This window comes from Vidua macroura, chromosome 20, assembly GCF_024509145.1.
Source record: "Vidua macroura isolate BioBank_ID:100142 chromosome 20, ASM2450914v1, whole genome shotgun sequence".
Taxonomy (NCBI): domain Eukaryota; kingdom Metazoa; phylum Chordata; class Aves; order Passeriformes; family Viduidae; genus Vidua; species Vidua macroura.
Window position 1 is genome coordinate 8,770,486 of NC_071590.1, and position 23,292 is coordinate 8,793,777.

Below are 23,292 nucleotides of genomic sequence, written 5' to 3' on the forward strand. Positions count from 1 at the left end.
GCAGGAGTGTGATGGGAGGGGATGGCTGGGCAGAGCCTGGAATCTGCAGCAGGAATTTACAGGTTTTTATTTTCCGTTTTTCTCCCTGCTACACATTGTAGGGCTCATCTTTTTAATCAAATTAAATCCAGTCAGGCTTGAAAGGTGCCACAAAGGCTGAGCTTGGTGTGGGATGCAGCAGGTAGGAATTGGGATTAAGCACATGAGCACAAGGAAACCTGGGGTTTGGGGCACATCTTGGTGCTCAGACTCATGTCAGGTTATACTGACACCACATTTTGTCTTCCTTAAAGGTCTCCTCTCCCTGTTGAAGCTGTATTTTATGAGAACCTCTCCTCCATGGATGTTTAAGGGTTAGATCAGCAGTGGGAATAGATAAATCTGCCAGTCAGCATTGTGCTGTGGCTGTAGTAACTCAGACCCCAAAGCTGGAAATCAGTGATCCCAGATCTCTCTGGAGAGGTCCTTGTGTGGATTCCTCAGTGCCCAAGGGTTTGTAACATCCCTTCTCTCACTGCACTGCTCTGCCCTGTGGGGATAGCACAGGGAACTTGTCCTTTTTGGAAAATCCTGGCTCTGTGCTTGTCTGGCTCCTCCTGACGCTGCCCCCCCTCATTGCCCAGGACCCTCCAGGGTGGCTTTGGGCCCTCAGCTCCCTTTGCATCCCTGCAGTGGGAATTATTTCAGGAGCAGCCTGTGAAGGGGCACACGCTGTTCCCTTTCCCTCTTGGACCTCTTTGGGACCAGCTGCCTTTTCATTTCTGTTTTATGGGATTGTTAAAAGGCTGCCAGCTGGATCTAGGTGAGCAGGGGTTTTCTCTGCTGCAGTCTGCAGGGAACAAGCATCACCGTGCAGCCATTTAGCCCTGGCAACTGCTTCCTCTTTTTCCAGATGATTCCAGCAGCTCTTTTTGTGTTTAGCCTATTGTCAAACCCCATCACAAAGACTTGGGGTGTTAATCCTGTCCTCAGTTCAGAGAGTGGAGCTGCTGAGTGGGCTGTGCTGTGAGGTGCAGGGGAGCAGGACGGTGCTGTCAGAGTTTGTGCCTTTCCCTGGCATCACTGATGGGATGGCAGAACTCCCTCCTGTGCCTCCAGCAGTCGGCAGAGAGGGGAATGTGCCAGAGCAAAGGTCTGGAGGTGGGGCAGGGAGCAGGCAGGGGCTGTGGAGAGGCACAGCCCTTCCCTGCATGGCTCTGCCAAGGGCACCCTGTGCCACGCTCAGAGCTTCAGCACTTGGGGCTGAGAGCAGAAGATAACAAATGGATTTACCCCAGCAGCTCCCAAGGGGTGGCTGCTGAGCAGAGCAGGTCCATGGTCCTGCAGGCTGGGCCCATCCCTGCTGGGCAGGAGCAGCTTCTTAAATGTTTTGCCAAATTCTTTGCTGGCTGGAGAGTGACTATTGAGACAGCACTGAAAGCTGAGCAGTGGTTTGTTGAAAACTCTGCTTGGGCAGGGGATAAATAATGTGATTTTTTTTTTCCAGTGACCACCCTTAGACACCCTGAAGCACTGGACTGAGCTGTGGCTGCAGGTGCTGCTGCTCCTGCAGCGGGGCTGTTCAGCAGCAGTGAAAGCCCAAGTGCCTCTCTGCAGGCTCAATCTCCCAGCAGAGCTGCAGTCCTGTGCTCTGCCTCCCTGCAGCACATTTAGAGAACTCCCTATTCCCTATTCCAGGGCCCCACACTGTGACCATTAAACATTCCCTGGCACTGTCCTTTGACTGGCTAACAGGGCAAAGAGGGAAAAGCCATTTCCCTCAACCCACCCAGCCCCTGCAAAACATCTGGTTCTTAAAACAACGATTTCACTGCTCTGATTTGGGATCAGCACAGCTGAGGGGCTGTAACGTTGGGTGGCAGGAGCTTCTTAAACCAGAGCAGCTGCCAAAGCACCTTAACATGGAGCTTCTGAGGAGAGAGGATCCACTGCAAACTGCTGACCCCAGGCTCTGCTTCCCACCTGGGAGCTCCACTCAGCATTCCTTGGGCCCTGCAGCTTTTGGATGCCTCTCTCCTGAGCACCCAGGAGTGGGGAGGGTTCCTGAGCTCAGGGTCAGGAGGAATGAGCTGTTGTAATCTCCAAGCCCAGCAGCTCGAGGAGGTTTTTTCAGAAGGCTCAGACAGGATGGGGAGGTTTGGTTGTGTTGCTGGCACGTCCAGATGTGTTTCCAGCCAGACCCTGAGCATGAGCAGGGCAGGGAAAAATATGTGGAGCTTGGGCTTCCAGTGGGAAACAGCAACAGAAAGATCCTTTCCATTTCTTTCAGCTGCCAGGAGCTGTTATTTCAGAGAGTCTGGATTTCTGAGGGAGGGGGATTCAGATGCACCTTTGAATGTGTATCAGGAAAATCTGCACAGGGAAAATGCAGAGCACAGAAAGTAGGTCTGGCTGCTGGCTGTCACTTCAGTGCAAATCAAGTGTGTTGTGGAAATCTTTGTGTGTCTCTTAAAAAAAAACAAACAAAATGACAAAAACAAATACAAGAGCATCTGCTTGTGTATAAATATACCTGTTTTTTTTCTGATCTTGTAGTTCCCATTGCAGCATATGGCAATTTTTCTGGTGTGCCAGAAGAGCAGGAACATCTCCAGGAAATGCTCAGGTTACAACACCCAGATAAAAGCTGCCTGTGCCACCTTTATAAAGATGCAGCCAGCTTAGTCTTGCAGAGGGCAAATGCACTGGGGAATTTGTGGTTACCACACTTCTCTCCCTTCTTCTTGTATGTTTTGCCAAATTCTTTGCTGGCTGGAGAGTGACTATTGAGACAGCACTGAAAGCTGAGCAGTGGTTTGTTGTTGAGCAGTGTTTATCCCCCTGCTTGGGGGGATAAATGTGATTTTTTTTTTTTTCCAGTGACCACCCTTAGACACCCTGAAGCACTGGATTGAGCTGGGAGGAAGGGCAGGCACCTCTGGAAGGATGCTGCTGTCCCTGGGAGTGGAACAATGTCCAGTGAGCCTCTGCACAGCTGATGGGACTGGGTTTGTTGTTTATTAAAGACAGACCTTTGTACAGCAGGAACAGAAAATCCTATTTCTGTACCAATAAAAACTCTGCTCCCACAGTTGCTGTTATGGGCAAACCCAGTCACTTTGGTGTTTTTGGAGAAGTATTTACTGGGAAAGAGTGGATGGTGAGAAAGCTTCATCTGCTTGCGTTTTGCTCTGGTGGCACACACGTTGCTGTGGGACTTTGTGCTTCATCCCTGAACCCTTCCCATGGCACCCCAGTCCTGCAGCAGGGACTGGCAGTGCCCTCCTGCTCAGGTCTGGCTTGGACCCTCCTTTCTGAGCAGGGAGCCATCCTCTGGGGTCCCACTGTGCCCCCAGGGCACTGGGATGGTGCAGGGGTGTTCAGCAGCAGCAGGAGCACAGAGCTTGAGTGCTGCAGAGGGATTAAAAGAAGCTTCTCTAATAAATGCAGTTACACAAACATGCTTGAGCCATGTGTCCTATTTAATTCCTGCCCAAGAAAAGAGGCATTCCTCAGGGCACTGCTTTTGTCTGAGTCCAAGAGATATCCCAGTGCCTCAGGCATCCTCTCTGGATCCACGGTGGCTCTTCTGTGCCCTGGGTGGCAGCTAATATTGGCCTTCAGATTCCTCTGGAGATCAGTTATCCCTCCAGGACTCAGGGAATTGTGTGCCAGGCAGGGATTTTATAGCTGGCAGAGCCCTTGCTGCCATGCAGACCCCACAGGCAGCTGGCACTGCTGGCTGTGGCTCCCTGCCCGGGTGCCCCGTGGCATTTTTGCCCTCTGAGGTGCCTCTGCTCCATGGAAAGGATCCTTTTGCAATTGGAGATCTTTCCCAAGGAAGCTGTCGGGGCAGGAGTTGGGCAGGTGATGGAAGGGGACAAGCCAAGGAGGGCAGGGACCCCCCAGAGATTGTTTTATGCAATGTGGGGTTGCTCTTAACCAAATAAATGACCATTGTTAGAGGGCCTGGAGGTAAAACATGGATGTTTCTCTTTTCCCCTCAAAATTCTGTCTCCCCTTTTAAGGGTTTTTGGTCTGAAATCATCAGCTGAGGTTTTAAGAAAGCCACTAAACATTCCAAGGTTCCTGGTGAGGTGCAAAGTAAAGCAGTAAATGGTCCAGAAAAGCTGCTTTTTGACTTCCCCAGGCCCTGCCCCTCAGTGCAGACATTCCCTGAGGTGTCCCACAAGGTCACCTGTCTACAGACAACCCAGCTCTTGCTCACAAGCACCAAATGTTTAATTCAGTGTGTGCCTGTCTGAGCACATTAAAAATGCAGGTGGCACTTGGTGCCTGTCAGCCAGGCACTGTCACGGGGTGATGGCACAGCTGTGGCACACTGGGAAGTGCTGGGAATGCCTGCAGTGTCCTGCCAGGCTGGCACTGCCCAGAACTCTGCCTTTCCCTGGTGGAGTTCTCAGCTCCAGAGGAAATGTGGCCAGAGAGGATGTGCCTGGATTGTCTGGGCTGCTTTGGCTGCTCTGTGCTTCTCGTGTCCGTGTTCATCTCCATCTCCTGCTGGGTTTAGCCCCAGTCCTGAGGATCTCCCAGTGGGAATGTGAGGTTTGCACACAGCTCAAGGCTGAGGCCTTTTGTGGAATGCCTGGAGCTGTGTTTGTGTGCCCACACTCCAATCCCTCAGCTCGGTTCAGCTGTGCAATTCCCAAGGAGAATTCACGTGCAAGTGCAGTTTGAGGAGAAATTCAAACCAATTTCTGGCAGCCTTCAGATGAGGCTGAGGAGTGGTGTGAAGTTCATAAACACCAAAAGGGGTGAAAAGAGATTTTTCTGGGACACGAGAGAGAAAACTCAGCTCTCGTTGGGCCTGTATGAAAACACTGGGAATTCCAGGTGTGTCCTGTGAAAAGGGCAGGTGTTGGAGCTGGAGAACAGTTGCCTCTTTCCTCTCAAGCAGCCAACTGAGCTTTGTTTTCTTGCCTTGCAGTCCTTCCAGGGCAGCCAAGGACGAGCATACCTCTTCAACTCCGTGTGAGTACCCTGCGCGCGCCGCCTCGCCTGGGGGGACTTAACAAAACCCTCCAGAAAAAGGAAAAAAAGACCCCAATTTCCTTCAGAAAACCTCTGCCTGGGAGTTGGGAGCTTCCTGAAAATGGTGGAGAAAGAGGCAGAAATAGCCCCTGATTCATATTTGGGTCGTGTAGGGGTTTCAGATAAGCAGCAAGGAAAAGGTGATTTTTTTCGTCATCAGGTTGAGAAATCAGAGCAAATGGCTGAGTCATTCTCCTCTCCCAGGATGTAGTGGGACCAAAGAGCCAGAGTTTTGTGAATGTGGGGATAGATGATATCTAAATATGCACTTCATAAAAACTAAGTGTAATTTTCCCAGCGACTGGAAATAGTTTTGGGGAGGTCACTGCTGCTCTGTCTTTCAGCAGAGCTGCTGATTTCAGTCACATTTTTCAATTTTCCATTTGGGAAAGTAAAAGTACCATTTTTATCCATTTGAGAATGAAAATCTTTCTCAAATGCCTAATTAGCACAAGTGACTAGAGTGTTATTAATCTCCTGCTCAAAGCTTTCATTGAGTTTTTTTTTAGTCAAATAAAAATCCCATTTTACCTTTTCATTCTGCTCTGGAACTGCGAGAGAGCTTTGTTCTGGGCAACAGCTGGGAAAGTCAGAACCTCCTGCTCATGTTTTCAAACACTGCAGTGGGATCATTGTCAGCTTTATTGGAGCATCTTGATGTGGAAGGGCACTAATGGGGAGCATCTGTGCTTTGTCCCAGAGTTAACGTGGGCTGTGGCCCTGCAGAGGAGCGGGTGTTATTAACAGGACTGCACGCCGTGGCAGATATTTACTGTGAAAACTGCAAAACCACGCTGGGCTGGAAATATGTGAGTATTTGTGTGCCTGGCTTTGCCCCTGGGCGGCTTTGCTTCAGCTGAGGGGGTGGAAAGATCATTTTGGGAGCACAAAATGCAGGTTTTCATCTGTAACCATCTGTTTTCCTCCTGCCTTGTGCGTGTTGCATTCAGAAAATCAGCTTTAATGTAGGTTTTTTTACTAAAAATTTACACCTGGTTTTGGTGGGTGCCCCTCATTGGCATTTAACATAAATGAGGATAGTTTCAGTCCTGTGGTTCACACTGTCTTTTTTCTATTATTCTGGTAGATGTTATCAGAGTAATAGAATGCTCCATTAATCCTGTGTCCTTCCCACTGGAAATGCTGTTTAACACAAGTTTATCTGTTTGTTCTTCAAAAATTCAATTACCTTCCAGTAAAATCTAATGTTACATCCTCATTTCTGCTTCTGGAGGCCCACACCATTTTGTCCAAACATTTTCACCAGTGTCTGAACAAATCCTAGGTTGTATCCGTGGCCTCTGGACAGAAACACTCCTCACTAAGTCAGGTGAAAGGTTGTAAAAAGGAAAGCATCAGAAGTGGCTGGGGTAGGAATCCATGCAGAAGCTCTGGGATATTTGGGATCCCAGAGGTCTCCTCTGTGCTTCCACAGCTGCAGGCACAGATCTGTTTAGAGTGGGATCTTCTCCTGGGACTCCATTTCCACATTAAATCCATCCCATTCCCAGTGAGAGAACCACTTCATTTCCAACAAACTTCAATAAATTCCCAAACCACCTTGGAGAGAGCTGCATTTTACCACCAATGATCCCTAAATCCTGGCCCTAGGAGAAGTTGCCATTGGCCTACAGAAATCTGCACATTCCATGCTGATAATTCCTTTTTCCCAGCATGTGAAGGCAGCTAGAAGCAGGATTTAAGATTCCAGAAGCAGGATTTATGATTCCAGAAGAAGGGTTTAGTATTCTAGACTAATGATTTAGGGTTATGTGAACAGGAATTAATGTTCTAGACTCAAGATTTAGTATTCTAGAAGCAGAATTTAAGATTCCTGAAGCAGGTTTTAAGGTTCTGGAAGCCATATTTAGGATTCTAGAAGCATGTTTTAAGAATCTAGAAGCAGGGATTGCAATTTTGGCAGCAGGATTTCAGATTCCAGAAGCAGGATTTTGGGTCCTAGACTCAAGATTTAAGTTTCTGTGAGGAGGAATTAGCCTTCTAGACTTGAGGTTTTAGCATTCTAGAAGCAGGATTTAAGATTCCTGAAGCAGGGTCTGGGATTCCTGAAATAGGATTTGGGATTCCAGAAATGGGATTTAGGATTCCAGAAGCAGGATTTAAGTATCTAGAAGCAGGATTTAGTATTATAGAAGCAGGATTTAATATTCCAGAAGTGGGATTTAAGCTTCCAAAAGCTGGATTTAAGATTTCAGAAGCAGGATTTAGGATTCCAGAAGCAGCATTTAAGATTCCTGAAGTGGGATTTAGGATTCCAGAAGCAGAATTTAAGATTCCTGAAGCAGAATTTAAGATTCCTGAAGTGGGATTTAAGATTCCAGAAGCAGAATTTAAGATTCCTGAAGTGGGATTTAAGATTCCAGCAGCAGGATTTGGGATTCCAGAAGCAGAATTTAAGATTCCTGAAGTGGGATTTAAGATTCCAGCAGCAGGATTTGGGATTCCTGAAGCAGAATTTAAGATTCCTGAAGTGGGATTTAAGATTCCAGCAGCAGGATTTGGGATTCCAGAAGCAGAATTTAAGATTCCAGAAGCAGGATTTAAGATTTTTTCCCTCACAATTTCCCTGAGAGCCAGCAGGAAGAGCTGCAGTTGACTTTGTCTCTGTGGGCAGGGCTCAGACTTGGGCCAGCATTCCCAGATCTGCTCCACAACGCGATTCCCACCCCAACACCGCCTCGATCTCACTCTTGCTCCTCGTTTCATTTTAGGAACACGCTTTTGAAAGCAGCCAGAAGTATAAAGAAGGCAAATACATCATTGAACTAGCTCACATGATCAAGGATAATGGCTGGGATTGAGGGGCAGGGCCCAGCCCTAGCAGCGTGCAAGCGATGCCATCCAACCGAACATTATATCCAAGAGTGAGAGAGTGACTGAACGCTTGGTTCCATGCATTTAGAGGCTCTGCAATCCGGGAGCATCTTCACACCCTTCTCCATCTTTATTGGTGACTGGCCTCTAAATTTCTGTCTCTCTGTCTCTTTGCTTTGTATCTGTTTGTGAGTTGACCCTGGCTGCTTCTCTCTCTGTTCTGGCGTTGGCTCAGAGAATGCACCGAGTGCCCGACAGCCATTCCATGTGCCCAGGGCTGGATCCAGCCTGACCTGGGCTCTCCTGGCACCTCCCAGGTGTGGGAGGAAGACCCCGAGGTTTGGGCAGGAGAAGGTGGGAGAGGGGTGGGGGAGCGGGGCCCGCAGGGGAACCATCAGAGGGTGATGCTGTGCTTCTCCTTTCAGTCCTGGGTTAAAGCAAGGCTTGAAACCATCTCCTTGTCTAAATGGACAGAGAAATACCTGCTTGTCTGAATGGATAGAGAAATACCTGCTTGTCTGAGAAGGACAGAGGAATATCTCCTTGTCTAAAAGGACAGGAATTACCTCACGGCTGCGTTTTCTCTCCAAATCCCGAATCCGAGCTGGCTGAGCCCGAGGCAGAACCAGTTCCCCCCACAATCTGTGTTTTGTTTGCTATTTATGAGCTCGTTGTTGGAGGGGGCAGGACCTGGAGGCTGGAGGGATTCCCTGCCTCTCCTTTGTCTCGCTGGTTCAGGGCAGGGAGGCTGAACGTGGGGAGAGTCCTCACGGCTGGAGAAACCAAATCCTGACTCGTGAGCCCTGCAGAGAGGAGAGAAAACCACTTCAGGCACAAGGAGGCTGGAGCTGCAGCCTAGAAGATGTGGCAGGGTGAAAAAAGGCACGTGCGAGGCAAGGAGGGGGAAATTCCATAGAGGAGGATGGGGACAAACAGTGACAGAGGGTACCCCTGGATTTCCTGGCCTCCCCTGAGCACCCTTGGTGGTGTTTTACCAATCTTTCACAAGTGCAAGGAGGAAAATGTTGTTACAGAACCTTTTCCTTGAATCCCAGGCTCCACTGAGGGAGCCTGGCACAGAAATGGGGCGAGGAGGGAGCCGAGTTCCTGGCAGTTGTGTTGCACAGGTGGATATTTCAAGCCCTGAGGTATCCTCCCCAAATCCCTTTTCCCTTTTCCCACTCCCAGAAGCCCGTTGCAGGCACGGGGAGAATGGGAAAGAAAAAAAAGAAATCAAACATCTTCCCACCACCCCTGGAATGATCTATGCCTTGAGGGGTGGATGTGGGTGTCAGAACTGCAAGGGACAGACAACGAGTCCTTCCCATTTGAATTTTTCCCTGGTGATTCCTGAGCACCTTCCCGAGGGGGGTGGTGGGGAAGGGGAGTCGTGTGTGACAGGGGAGCTGGGTTAGGCCAACATAAAATGAGAAGTTTGCTCTGCAGCAGTCCAGCCAGTATCTGGTGCATAAGCCAGGACTATTGAGCTGAGTTGTTTTTTCTCTCTCCCCGAGTGAGTTTTCCTTTTTGTTGGCAGAATTCTTTCAAGTAGGTTAATCCATGGGGGGAAATCTTCCTTAATCCAGAAGGAAAGAGTGTTGTGCAGGGGGTGGGGACTCCTTATGAAACAGAAGCTTTGGAGCTGTAATCTGTTGTCACTGGCCCCCACCCCGAGAGATTCCAGGGGGCTGTGGAAGAGTCATTTGATGTTCAGTTGGCAGGGAATGGGAACAGAGACTGTCCTTGAGGATCAGGGTGGAATTCAGGGTTGGATCCTCGTGCTGAAAGCCAAACCTGATGAAGCAAAGGTTGTTTTTTTTTCTCTCTCAAAGCTCTGTTCTTGACAACCTTGGAGAAATGAGGTGGAGTTGGCCGGGCTCCTGCAGGGGATGGAGTTTGTGACCAACCTGTCCAGAGGTGGCTTCTGCCCTCACCCTTCTGCTCTGGCTGTGTAACAATTGCTTCAGCTTTTGTTTTGGATTGTCTCTGCTTCTGTCAGCCACATTCCCTCAGTGACAAATCCAGTAAAAATCAAAAATCCCACAGCACCTGCTGTCTTGTGGACTCTGGCACTGACCTGGTGCCATTTCCCCGGCCTTTCATTGAGGATCCATGGCAATTTATTGGGTTTTGACTAGTGGGAAATAATTCCTGTTCTTCAAAGAGCTCTTTAGTCTCCACAGAGCCTTTAAAGGAGCTGGGAGGGGTAAGGGATCATCCCAGTTCCTGTGAGGTTGAGAAGAGCACACAGGGCTCATGGTTTGATGCTGGTATTTGGAGTGACTACTGATCAAAAAGCAAAATAAAAGGCAGGGCTGTGCAGAGAACTGCTCTGAAAAATACCAGCTCCAGAGAGCTGCCAGGTGGAAATGGCTTGATCCATTCATTTGGGACAAAAAAGGACAATGCCCCATCAGACCTGGCTGGTTTTTACTGGTCACAGGTGTTGGGCTTCTAATGGCAACCAGTCCAAGCTTGAATAGGGCAAGGTCTTAATCTGCTTTTAATTGGTTTTGTCCTGTCAGTCTCTTGCTGAGAGCCTGGCCCTGAGCCCTGGTGGAGCCCAGTGTGGCTGTGCCTGTCCCCAGCACCCAGAGAACTCCCTGGGGAGTGGCTGTGATGTCCTGCACAGGTGGGAGAGGGGAAATGTGCAGCTCCTGTGTGTGTCCAGCAAGCAGGGAGAGCTTTATTTGGCTGCAGATTCCCCTGGGGGCTGGCAGGAATTTGGGATCTGTGCTGGTGGCACAGAGTGACACACTCAGAGATAACCAAAGAACTTCCCTGCTGAGCTGAGCCAGGTGGGGCCTTCTCCCAGGAGAAATGGAGATGTGGAAGCTGCTTCCTGAGCACGTGGTGCTGCTTTCCATGGGCAGCATCCTCAGGAGAACACGGACAGCAGCGAGTTTTCCTCCTTTTTTTGGTGTCCAGCCTCGTGTCTGGGCAGCTGTGAGCACCCTTGAGTTTACACACACCCCCCCCCCCCCACCCCAAAGCTCAGACTTGAGTAAGTTTTAAATTGTTTTTGCTCTGGTGGATTGTCTGGTGTGAAATCCTGACCCCTGTAAGAAATATTCAGATGATAATATATACAAAGCAGAAAAAATAACCCCCAGACGTTATCTTGTGAAATATACTTTTGTAAATAATATTTAATTTTTTTTAAAGAAATAATATATTTGGTGCTGTTTTCTCAGAGCCCCTCCCTGAGAGCACTTTTTATTTTTGTTGTTGTTGTTCATGATGATCCTGTTTCCTTCTGTATTTGTTGGAAAATATGTTTAAAGGGAAACAAAAAAACCATAATTTACGTTGTCCTCTGAAGTGGATCCGTGTTTCCTGTGGATGTGGCAGGAGAGGGGACTCCCAGCTGGCAGATTTGGTGGCTGGGCTGGGGGCAGCAGCCCCCAGGGGGGATATTTGGGCTGGGAGGGCTCCAGTTCCCCTCTGGCTCTCCCTGGAGCCCAGATCCCCTCTGCTCCCAGCAGGAATCCCCCGGAGCCCAGTGGGGCTCCCACTTTCCCTGGTTTGTAGAATCCAGGCCTGGAATTTTCCCTTGCACCAGTATTGGCTGGAGTGAAGCAGATCTGGAGCTGCAGGAATTGGGATTGGACAGGAGCTGCAGCCTTGGATTCGCTGTTGCTGGGGGCAGCAGGGATGGAGGACGGAGCTTTGAACCCAATGTTGATTTTAACCTAAACCACAAATCTTTGGATCCTGGTTTTATTTTTGAGGGGAGGTTGTTTTGTTGTTGTTTTGTGTAATTTTTTTTTAACCAGGCTGCTACATAACAAATTAGAGTAAAAGTTTACCTCTCTTGGCAGTAAAGTTCATTTATTTTGTTCTCCTTTCTGTCTTTAATCTCCCCCCTTCTCACCCTCCTTCGTTTTTATTTCATTTGGTCTCTTGTTTATCCCAAAGTGGACCAACAGCACAAACCACTGGACTGTGTTTTGCTGAGCAAGGAGCTGTTCAAGAACTCTTGCAGGCTCTTTAATTCTCTGGGTTTGGTGCACACGACTTCAAACCACACAGGAACAAAACCAACCCTGCGAAACAAACCCCGTTGTTCTCGTGGTGATCAAGTGAGAATTTTCTCTGTATGCATTTTCCTGACTGCTCTGTGAGAGTGTGTGAATCATGCATTTCACTGCACTTCCCTGCTTTGGGAGGAGCTTCCACGTGAAGCAGTTTTGGGATGAAGAGGGGACACCAAACACCAAGCTCAGCTCAGTGGGAAGGAGCTCTTCCCACCACGGGAGAGGCCTCAGTGCTCAGAAACAATCAGGTTAGACAGAGATTTTCTGCAGAAATCCTGGTGAAAAAGAGCAAACAGAAGAGGGGAAACAAAATCATCTTGAATTCAGAAAAAAAATAAAAAATCAACATATTTAAATGCAAGCAGAATGGCATTGTGTAAGGTACAACCACAAATAAGCTGTTCTCATCGTTACACCTGTGTGTATCCTTTGTTTTGTTCTTCCTAAGGAAATGGGAATGCTTTCCCCACTGACAAAACTAAGGACAATATTTCCAATACCAGCCTGTCTATGGATGCTCTTGTGTTTACAAATTGTGTATATTTTTATTTCTTTGATTTTTTTTTTTTTTTTTTTTGCATATTCTTTCAGGTCATTTGCTTCAGTCATAAATGCAATTGTTTGTTTTCAAATAATTGGTTTTCACCTTTTCATGTATTTGTACATTGTATATAGTTCTTCAGTATTAGAGGGAGGCGTATTGTTTGTCATATTTACAATATGTGTTGGTGCTCATTTGAGAAAATAAAATTTTCAAGTACTAAAGCTGCTGGTCCAGGTTTCTGCTTCATTCTGTGCAAATCCCTGAAATCCAGAGCTGCTCCCAAGGGATGGGAAACAGCAATTCCTGCTGCCTCCACCTCAAACACCACCACAGCCAGGTGGAAGGCAGTGCTGGATTTGGGTTTTTTGGGATGGGCAGATGCAATCCCTGTTCATCCACTGCTGGAGGTGGCAGGGACCTGTCCCCTGTCCCTGTCCCCTGTCCCCGTGCCCTGTGCCTGTGTCCTGTCCCCGTGCCCTGTCCCCGTGCCCTGTCCCCGTGCCCTGTGCCCTGTCCCTGTGCCCTGTCCCTGTGTCCTGTCCCTGTGCCCCGTCCCTGTGTCCTGTCCCTGTCCCTGTCCCTGTGTCCTGTCCCTGTCCCTGTGCCCTGTCCCTGTGCTCTGTCCCTGTCCCCGTGCCCTGTCCCCATCCCTGTCCCCATCCCTGTCCCCTGTCCCTGTGTCCTGTCCCTGTGTCCTGTCCCTGTGTCCTGTCCCTGTGTCCTGTCCCTGTCCCTGTCCCCGTGCCCCATCCCTGTGTCCTGTCCCTGTCCCTGTGTCCTGTCCCCATCCCTGTCCCCATCCCTGTCCCCATGCCCTGTCCCTGTGTCCTGTCCCTGTGCCCTGTCCCTGTGTCCTGTCCCTGTGCCCTGTCCCTGTCCCAGTGCCCTGTCCCCGTGCCCTGTCCCTGTGTCCTGACCCTGTGTCCTGTCCCTGTGCCCTGTGTCCTGTCCCCGTCCCTGTCCCCGTGCCCTGTCCCTGTGTCCTGTCCCTGTCCCCGTGCCCTGTCCCTGTGTCCTGTCCCTGTCCCTGTGCCCTGTCCCTGTGCCCTGTCCCCATCCCTGTCCCTGTCCCTGTGTCCTGTCCCTGTCCCCGTGCCCTGTCCCCATCCCTGTCCCTGTCCCTGTGTCCTGTCCCTGTCCCCGTGCCCTGTCCCCATCCCTGTCCCTGTCCCTGTGCCCTGTCCCTGTCCCTGTGCCCTGTCCCTGTGCCCTGTCCCTGTCCCTGTCCCTGTCCCCGTGCCCTGTCCCTGTCCCTGTCCCTGTGCCCTGTCCCCGTGCCCTGTCCCCGTGCCCTGTCCTGCTGAGCACCCTTAATTCCCCACGGGGCCGAAAAAGCCACTTAACCCTGTTTGGGGACAGCACGGGGGCTGAACTCAGAGCCCTGAACTGGGAGTGAGCTCAGGACACCCGAGAGGAGCCAGGGAATTCCTGGCAGGTGGGAAAGGGCCAAGGAAGATGAGATGGGAGCCGATCCCATGGCCTGGGCAGCAGGACAGTCCCTGCAGTGGGGTCAGAGCTCTTGGTTCCACCAAAACCTTAATCTGCTCTTCTTGGCCCCACACCAGCCTGGGACACTGGGTGTGTCCCTAAGACACTCTGCCCCCACCTTGGGGACAGTGACATCGCCAAAAAATGCCCCCCAGGCCCCTGTGCAGGGTCTGTGTGGGCAGCTCCCGGCGCTGGGCTCGTTCCTACAGCCCCATTGGAAAAGCCCGAAGGTTTTAACCCTGTGTGCTGCGAGTCCCTTGGGATGGGGAGGGGAGCAGCAGATGTGGGAATGTTTCTTGTTCACCATCCCAGCTCTGTGCCTGGCTCCTCACCAGCCCAGCCGCGATTCCTGCAGGGAAAATCCCCGCGGGAAAAAGCGTCCTGCTCAGCATTTCCCACCGCGAGCACCCGAGTGACAGCAAGAGGGACAACTCCAGGCTGTCCCTGAGCAGTGGCCTTGGGAAGAGCCTCCAAATCCCCATCCGGCCGTTGGGATGGAGGTGGAAAAGTGCCAGGACCGCGTGGAACGACCCCCGGGGCTGGCGGGGGGGAGCGGGACCCGGCGGCTCCCGCATCCCGGGGCTGTTCCCAGCCGGGGCGGGGAGGGACCAGCTGCGGTCCGGGATGCGGGACAGCCCCGTCCCGGCTCTTTATCAACCTGCAGTTAGAGCCGGGCCGAGCCGAGCGGAGCTATTCATAGCCCGGCACATAAAGCTGACTCAGGCGGCAGCAGCCCCGGGCTCCGGCAGCGGCTCTGCCAGAGGGAGGGAGGGAGGGAGGGATGGGTGGATGGGTTGGGTGGATGGGTGGGTGGGTGGGTGGATGGGTGGATGGGTCCCCGGTCCCCGCGAGGTGACAGCGCTGCGGGGGTCACCGTGACCTTCCCCTGGCCAGAGGACGGGCTATAAAGAGCGGCGGGGCCGAGCTTGGGGCAGCTCCCGACTCCTCTCCCATCCCACCGGCCACAATGACGGATTTCTTTTTTATTTTTTTTTTTTTCAAAGGATGATCACGAAGCTAAAAATACAGCAGCGCCAGTGGCCTTTAATCCCGGTTCAAGAGCAATCTGACACTCCTGCTCTGCTTCCCAGGCGGCTTTTTGGGACGCAGGGATGCTGCCGGCTGCTGCCCCATAGGTTCACTCCATCCCTTTCCTCCTGCACTCGGGGTCCAGCCTCACGGGAGCCCCTGGGCTTCCCCCAGCACCTCCTTTCCCAGCGGGACCGCGGCTCCCTCCGAGCGGGATTTCTCGAAGACAGGGAGGATTTACAGTAGCGCCTTCAGGCTGCCAAACACGCCGGGGTTATTTTTATTTTTACCCGGCTCCAGGGTGGGGTATAAATAGAGCCCAGGCCGTTCTCTGTTGCTGACCGAGAAATGTCCCACAGACGCGGGCCAGGCACGAAGGAAATGTCACCTGGAACGTGGTGACCCCTGGGGGAAATAACAGAGCCCCGCTGCCACCCCTCTCCATGTGACCCCAAAAACCACAGAGTCCTGCTCTGTTTTGGGGAATCTGGGGGAGTTGTGAGCACAGACTTTGCCCAGGGATGGGCACCTTTAATCAAACCTCTCCAGGATTAAATCCCTCCATCTGTCAGGGCACCCCAAGTCTGTAGAGGGGATCAGCCCTGTGAGGGCAGGCACGGGGGGACTCAGGGAGAGGCTGCTGGAAGAACAGCAGGGACAGGGGGTGACAGACATCACCAGCTCGACTTCTGTGAAAAAAAAAAAAAAAAAAGCCCCAAACCCATGGAGATTTTCCAGCCTGGCCTTTATTTATGGCTCGGGATCAAGCAGCTGCTCCCGGCGGGGGCTGCCCCGCGCTGCTCCACAGGGAAGGCTCCTGCAGACATTTGTTCCCAATGTATGGAAACTTCTGATGAGGTGAAATGAAATGCTGGGGGGAAAAAAAAATCATAAAATCCTTTTCCAGGGGCCTGACCTCGCCCTGTGGAGCTGTGCCCCTGGGTGAAGGGCTCTGAGCAAGGCTTTGGACGCCTGACAGAAACAGCAAATGCTATAGGAGTGCTTTTATAGAGCTCTGCTTCCTCGTGAAAGCCAGGCTGGTGTTTTCTTTTCCATTTGGACGAGGATTTTCCCATAATTGTGCTATTTTTATGGAGGTTTCAGCCAGAAACAGAGGGCCTCTCCCAGCCAAGCCCTGGTGCTGGAGGAGCTGGAGCACGGGAGGGTTCAGCCTCTGACGCAGGTTCCCCATCTTTGCCAAGTGCCTTTGCTGGCAGATGTCTCACCCTGTGGAAATGGGGGATTTGCTCCATCTCTGCCTCACAGGGATTTTTCTTTTTTGGAGCTTCCTGCCTGGAGATGAACTGTGGTGCAGATGCTGCCTGAACCAGGGGGAAGCAGCAGAGCCTTCATGACACAAAACTGGGGCTCAGCCAAAACTCCTGCTCTGAGGACACAAAAAATGAACACCTCAGCAGTCAGTATCAATTTCTGACAGACAAGGGGCACTCATCTCCCCCAGGGCAGCTCATCAACACCCCGATCACTGCTGATGAGGCAAAGGGTAGGGAAGCACCAGGAGTGATGGCTGAGAGGCCACTGAGGCCACCAGCTGTGCCCATCACCAGTGCCTCCCCCAGTCCCCAGGTTTTGCTGGTTTCTGGACCTATTTTTGCTGAGGGGGAGCTTTTTTTGGAGTGCTGCTGCTGCTGGAACCTCAGCTGGGTTTTGCTGCTCAGTGTTGGGGCAGGTCAGTGGGAAGGAGCCAGGTGGGAGCAGGTTTTACGGGGAGGAAATGAAGTGGCTGAAGGGTTGAGGCTGTGTTATCTTTAATTTGAGGTGGGATTTCTGTCTGACTGCAGGATTTGAGCTGCTGTGGCTCCGTGTGCCCGGTCATGGGGGCAGCAGGAGGAAGCTGCAATGGGTTGATCCAAATCCTTTTGCAGGCTTGTGGAGGTGAATTTAATCTTTAGAAGCCTGGTGGGAACGAGCTCTCCTGGGCTGGGAGCTGCCAGCAGCCGGCCAGCTCGGCTGGCGCCTGGAGCCATTAGCAGGGCACTAATAATGTCCTTTATTAAATCACAGCCACGTCATCAGCTGCACTTGGGGATGTGGCTGCTTGCACGTCCCTTCCCAACCTGCCTGCTCCTCTGGGTGCTGTGGGAGTGGATTTTTTTCCGTGGGTTTTCAGCAGTTCTTTGCTCTGGGGATCCATCCTACAGAAGGGGCTGGTTTTTTACTCAGTTCATCCCCAGGTCCTCAGATGCACAGGGAGGTTTTTTGGCTCTATTTGCTGTCAGCAGGAGAGGGTCTGTGAGCTCCTGAGTGAAATCCCTTGTGCCAAACCCGAATTTCCCCCAAAATACAAATAATGCAGTCCAAACTGGGCTCTTGTGCTCTTTGTACCTGCCTTGGACCAGACCAGGCTCTGCTTGGGTTTACTGGAGCTGCTTCTATGAAACCCCATCACAACCCAGCTCTGAACATGTGCATTCCATGTCCTAGGTTCCCAATCCAAAGCTATTTGGGAACCAGGCAAGGTTCAAGCCTTAGGAAAACCCCACCCTTTGCTGGAGCTGCTGGCTAACGGGGACAGGGCTCCTTTTGGATTAGTTGCCCACAAGCAAGAAAAGCTATTTTGAACCAGAGGCTGGGAATGTTTGAGCTAATCCCAGGTGGAAGCTGATTAAGAGCTCGTGGGGGGAGATTTGGAGCAGCTCCTGGTGGCACAGGGAGCCCAGCCACGTCCCCTGGCTGCTCTGCCTGGCCAAACCACCCCAATCTCCAAGGAGTGAGTGGAGGTGAAGCTCAGCCCCGACATTCCCAAGGTGTTGGAGGGGATTTCTTTGCACAAATCCTTGCCAAGGTCTGTGGAGCTTAATCCTGACCTTTGGCAGCTGTTGGGTGCTGGGAAGGGGAGAGCTCTGTGCTCCTTTCCAGGCTGGGGAGCAAAGGGATCAGGGGGCACCTTCCTGAGCCCTTCAGCTCTGTGACACCCACACCAGGGAGCTGGCAGTGTCTTCATCCTGTCCTATCCCAGGGAAATATTTCGATTTTGGCCACCATTTTCAGGAGCTTGTAAGTTTTTTTTCTGGTGGAGATTCCCACCCTGGGCTGGCTGAGCTCTGCTCCATGCTCTGAGTGGGCAGTGGCTGTGCCAGGGACCCCAAGGGTGCAGGATTTGGGTGGGATCTGGAGGCAGCAGAGCATTAACCTGCACAGACACAGCTTTCCCTTTGCTGCAGGGCTCGTTCCCATTCCCATGTCACACGTGACACCCAGCATCACTGCCACAGGAGGGTGGCACAAACAGCAAATTTTGGGTCAGGTGCCTTCAAGCATTCCCAAAAAGCAGAGCAAAGCCACCACGTGGGAAGAGTCCTGCAGATCAGAGCTGCAGGTTGGGCCCTCCTGAATTAAATATTTGGGGTTTATCCACCTTGCCCAGCCCAACAGCAGCCCCTTGTTCGAGAGTCACAGAAACACAGCCCAGTAAAGAGATTCCTTGCAGCTCCTGAAACCACAGAGCTTCCTCCACACAAACCCTGAATTCTTCCCCACATCCTGCCCTGGGCAAAAGCTGAGCAGGACTGAGAGCAAACAGCACCAGGTGTAAACACGGCAGCGTTTCCTCTCCAGGAAAATATTGACTTGCCTCTCTGATCACTCCTGGACTGAAAGCACATTTGGAGCAGCTTTTAAGGAATTGCTTACATTTCATTTTCCTTATTTTTTTTTCCACATGGAGCCCCACAGCAGCAGCATTGTGGTGAAGTCTGGGGTGTTTTTAAAGACCCTGTTTCAGGTGTTTATGTGCCGCTGCACATAAATCACACCTCAAACTATGAGCCCTTGTCTGCTCACAGGCCCTCAGTGCTCAAAATATTCCTGAGGCTGAGCCCTTCCTGCCCAAGCACCCCAAAATGTCTTCCTGCCTCCCTCCATCCCCAACCACCCCCCCAAATTTAGCTGCTGCATGGGGGGAGCACCAAACCCTGGGCTTGTCCTGGCAATTAAGGGAGTTTTCCTCCCAGCACCGAGCTCTGTATGTAAATTTTTTCACGCATATTTTTGCATCTATCTGATCAGAGGGGAAGCTGGGAGCAAAGTTTCTGTTTGAGGATGCTCAGCCCGCCCCTGCTGTGGGGATGGGGGAGAGGGGAAGCACAGGAAGAGCCCAGCTCTGCTCCGTTATCCGTGTTGCACCGCCGGGATAAAGCCAGGGAAGTGTTTTCCAGGGGTTTGGAGGGAGGGGCTGTGTGCTCACAGAGGTTTTTGGGTGCATAACATTGCTCCTTTAGATGAGTAATTCCTTCCAGGAATTAATTTTGTTGTCTCTTTGGAAGGTCACAAATTAACTCGCTCCCATTAAATCGCTGTTTTCCTTCCCTTAAAAGTGGAGAGTATTGGTAAATCTTATTTTTCAGAAGTCCAGGCTGTAATCTGGGACCTCTGGTCCTTTTTTCTGCCCTTTCCCACAGTGGGGTACAGCATCAGAGCACCCCAAAATTGGCTGTAGGCAGGAACAAAGCCTGGATCTGAGTGTGGAGCTGGGGAAGAACACACTGGGAGCTGCAGCCATGGGATTTAGGACACATTTCTGGCACCCTGCACTGAACCCTGTGGCCTCCTGCTTGTCATGTGTCCATTTTCCTTTGGAGTGCACCCAAAAGTTGGGGAAGCAGAGCTCCAGCTCTGTCCATGGAGCTGAGCCGTGCCTGCCAGTGGTGACGTCACAATTCGTGTCCGGATTAAAGGGAAATTAAAATTAATCCTCGCAGTCCAGGGAGATCTCTGAGGTTTAGCATTTTTTCCCTGATAATTCAGTATTTTTAGCAGATGTTTTTTTATTTTTAGTTCCTCACAGAGGCAGCAGGTACTGGAAATCCCAGCCCCGTCCCAGCAGCCTCATCATCTGTGCTGGGAGTGATGGGAGGAAGGAGGGTACCAGGGAAAATAAAACTGGCTGGGGTTGGCTCTGCCACCCAGAGCTCCTCAGAAGGGAGAGAATTAAACCTCACCCAGTAATTAATCAAGTCTAAAGAATCTGAGCCATGCTGTGCTGTGAAACCCTGCTGGGAATGTGCTGCTGGTTGGGCTGAGACCCCCAGACCCCAGGGATCCTGTGGGATCCCCCTGCAAGGAGCTGCTGGCTCTGGCTCTGCTGGGCTGGGGTGAATCCCAACAAAAGCAGGGAAAGAGATGGATCAGGGTTTGGATCAGGCCAGGAGCAACCATCAGTGCTTCCCAATGAGCACGAGCTTCAGAGGAACCCTTTGCTGCACTCAACCTAGCAGCATCCTGAAAAGTGGAACAGAACAGTGAGGTTGATATTGAATTAACTTCTCTCCTTTGGATCACAGCAGTGTCACACTGGAGCACATCCCAGCACCCCCAGGATTTCTATTTCATTCCAGAGGGTTTGCAGAGGCAGGAGGTGCACGAGGGGCTGTGTTGGTCTCGGTGGGAGTGGGTGAAGCCACTTTGCAGCAAACACAAATCCCTTCCCAGCGCGTCCAGCCGGGCACACGGGCGCTAAGCCGGCACACGGTGCCTGGCATCTGTGTCAGGTGGCTGGAAAACACAGGGGAAAACGGCTGGCTGAGCAGGGCACAGGCACGGGCCAGCGCAGGCATCTTAATGAAATCACTTACAGCTGGATTTGGTAAGGAGCCCTGGCATGCAGAGCTCCCAAATTCCACTGGTAATTCCCCTCTGTGCAGGGCGAGGGACGCTCCGGGCCCCTCCCCGCACCCGCGGGTTTGGGGTGGCGTGAAAAATTGATTTCTTGATTAAAGTCTAATGCGTGGTATAATTAAGGAAATCCTCCCAGTTCAGAAAGTCATTAGGAGATGATTAATTGGGGTGAGGCTGGGAGCTGCCTCCTGCCGAGGAGGAGCAGCCGTGGCTGCTGCAGGACCCCAGGGCAGCGGGGTCACCGTCACCCACGGGATGGAGCCCGGATTCCTTGGCAAACCCATCCCCAAAATCTCTGCAAAGCCAGCCTGGTGAGCTGTGCTGGAGATCCCTGTGAGCCACTGCTGATGCTCCTTCCAGTCTTTCATGTCTAAACGTTTGATTAAGTGGTCACAGTTCAGCAGCAGAGCCCAAGGAGGCTCTTCCAGAGCTGATCCATCCCCCTCCGTGCCCACCCTGCACCTTCCAGATGCCCATAACACAGCCCAGACCAGAACATTTTGCTTTTTCCCTGATTATCTCTCCAGTTCTTGCATTTGTTTTATTTATGATAAAGACAGCAGAGGCAGCAGCTCTTGGAGCAAAAACTCCAAGGGGTTTCTGCTGCCTTCCAGAGACCTGGGGTTGATGCAGACACCAGCCCCCAGCATGAGCTCCTGGTGTCTGCATCACAAAATGGTTTTATTGTTGAAATAGTAATTGAATACTAAATGGTAGATCTGTCAAATAGATTGGGTGAAAAGATCAATTTGCTTTAGATAGAGGAGATGATATTTCATGGCACAGAAAAGGAATTATGGAGAATCAGAAAGAGCCTGTCAGTGTGCACCGGTGGGAGTTATTACATGTGTCTCAGACGTGTCTGATGCGTCTGAGGGTGAAAATTATTTCTGTTGAAGGAAAGTTTGGTCACACAGCTGCCTTAGAGGTTTGTTTGTAAACACTTCTGCTATGCTTAACGTAGATCTAAGTTAGTTTAGGTTCAATTGACAATATTGAATGAGGGGAGAAATGTTGTTTTGCAGTTCAGTGTATTAGTAGTGAGAGTTCTTTTTTTACATTTCCTCCCCACTTTTTTTTTTTTTTTAGAGGGGAAGCAAAGTCTGGAGAGCTGGAGAAGTGAACAGGGGTAGTGAGGTGTCCTTTTTTATGTCCACACTGAAATTGTGTTCTGAATGTTTTAAGCAATGGGTTTAATGAGCTGTGTGCACCCCAAAATCGCCCCACAGTACCCCCTAAAAGGAATTCAGATGCTGATCTCCCCCAGGCACTGATTACAATTTGCTAATTAACCTCCTCTCCTCCAGGAACTGCAGCAGGGGAGAAGATGTCCTGCACTGCCAGCCTGCCCTCCCTCATGCCCTGCAGGGTTGTTTTCTCTGTGTAAATTCAGAAAAAAAAGTGAAGAACTAGAGAGTAAAATTAAACCTGCCATGAAAATGCACCACTCTGGCAAACAGTAACTGCTATTACTGCCCAGCCTCACCCTGTCCAAAGGACGAGGTGGCTGCAAGTGCTGCTCACGTGTCCTGCAGGGGAATTAGGTCTGCTTGTGCTGAGGATTTTACAATCCTCATTCATCTCTACAGTGAGAGACTCTTTAAAAATATCAGGTTGCTCAGAGCTCCATCCCACCTGGCCTTGAGCACTACCCAGCCACACTGGGTAACGCTTCCTCACCACCCTCACAGGTTCTTACCCCCAAAAAAATCTCAAATGTGAGCAGCTCAAGCACTCCCCTTGTGCCTGTGAGCACATGGAGGGAACAGAGTGCACAGCATCAGCTGTCAGGGAGCAAATCCAGTTCAAACACACCGTTCTAATGCTGAGGTCGTTAAACCTTTGGCTAAACTAAAAAGGCAGAGTGAAGAATGTTTTTAATATGCTCAGGAAATCCTGCACACTGGATGAGATCAGATGAAGCCATTAGTGAGGATGGACAGGGATTCTTCTCCAAACAAAGGCCGATACTGAGTAATTGCAATGCTATAAACAGAGCATCACTTCAAAAACTCAGTGGCTGCCCCAGCAGCCGGGCCAGCATCAAACCCTGGGGTTTAATGTGAAGGTAGATGGATGGAAAATAATTAGGTGCCTTACAGTTCCAAGCCTATTTTTCCAAACCACATTGTCCTTGAGCCATTATATATTTAAGGGGTTTGCTCTGCACTAATGGGAATGGAATTGCCAAATTCCATCCTCGCTCAGGGACCAGCCTTCTCCAGCTTTGTTCTTGGGAATTAAAGGACAGAGACCAGACTTTTTTTTTTTTTCCCTGAATATGCTCACTTTTATTTTTCACAAAGCTAAAAAGCTGCTTGCTTTATGGATTAGATTTTTTCCTGACATCAAACTGCTGGAAAAAAAAAAACCAAAAAACAGCAAAAGCTGTAACTTAATACAATAACTAAGAGAGTTAGTGCAAGGTTTTATTAGCTCCCAACAGCTGAGGAGCATCTGAGGGGTTCTCAAAAACATCAGTTAACCCTCAGAACATCATTAACCATGGGTGTTTTGATAATAATTTTACGAGGAGCAAAGAGGTGGGCCAATTTATTCACCAATCCATGAATTTCTGTCTCCAAGTGCCTTCCCAGATTAGCTGTTAGTCGCCCTGAAATACATCTCCTTCATTTAATGCTGAGTTATAAATCCCAGCCTTCAATTAAAGGAGCTGGGCTAGCAGTCATC

General features: G+C 50.8%; 2 protein-coding genes across 4 annotated transcripts in view; one reads left to right on the forward strand and one right to left on the reverse strand.

Annotated features, from left to right (window-relative positions):
• The window catches only part of YPEL2 (yippee like 2), a 33,372-nt gene extending 20,704 nt beyond the window's left edge, over nt 1-12,668 (forward strand). For 2 of the 3 annotated variants that reach the window (XM_053995837.1, XM_053995836.1), the window contains 3 exons: nt 4,928-4,971; nt 5,732-5,840; nt 7,764-12,668. In XM_053995837.1, the coding sequence (XP_053851812.1) occupies nt 4,928-4,971; nt 5,732-5,840; nt 7,764-7,853 (243 nt within the window). In that variant the 3' untranslated portion in view covers nt 7,854-12,668. Of the gene's footprint in view, nt 1-1,486; nt 1,864-4,927; nt 4,972-5,731; nt 5,841-7,763 lie in introns of those variants that run through there. The other variant, XM_053995835.1, reaches the window with a different exon arrangement.
• Nucleotides 1-23,292, reverse strand: part of PTRH2 (peptidyl-tRNA hydrolase 2) — a 186,816-nt gene that overhangs the window by 103,691 nt on the left and 59,833 nt on the right. The window lies entirely within an intron of this gene.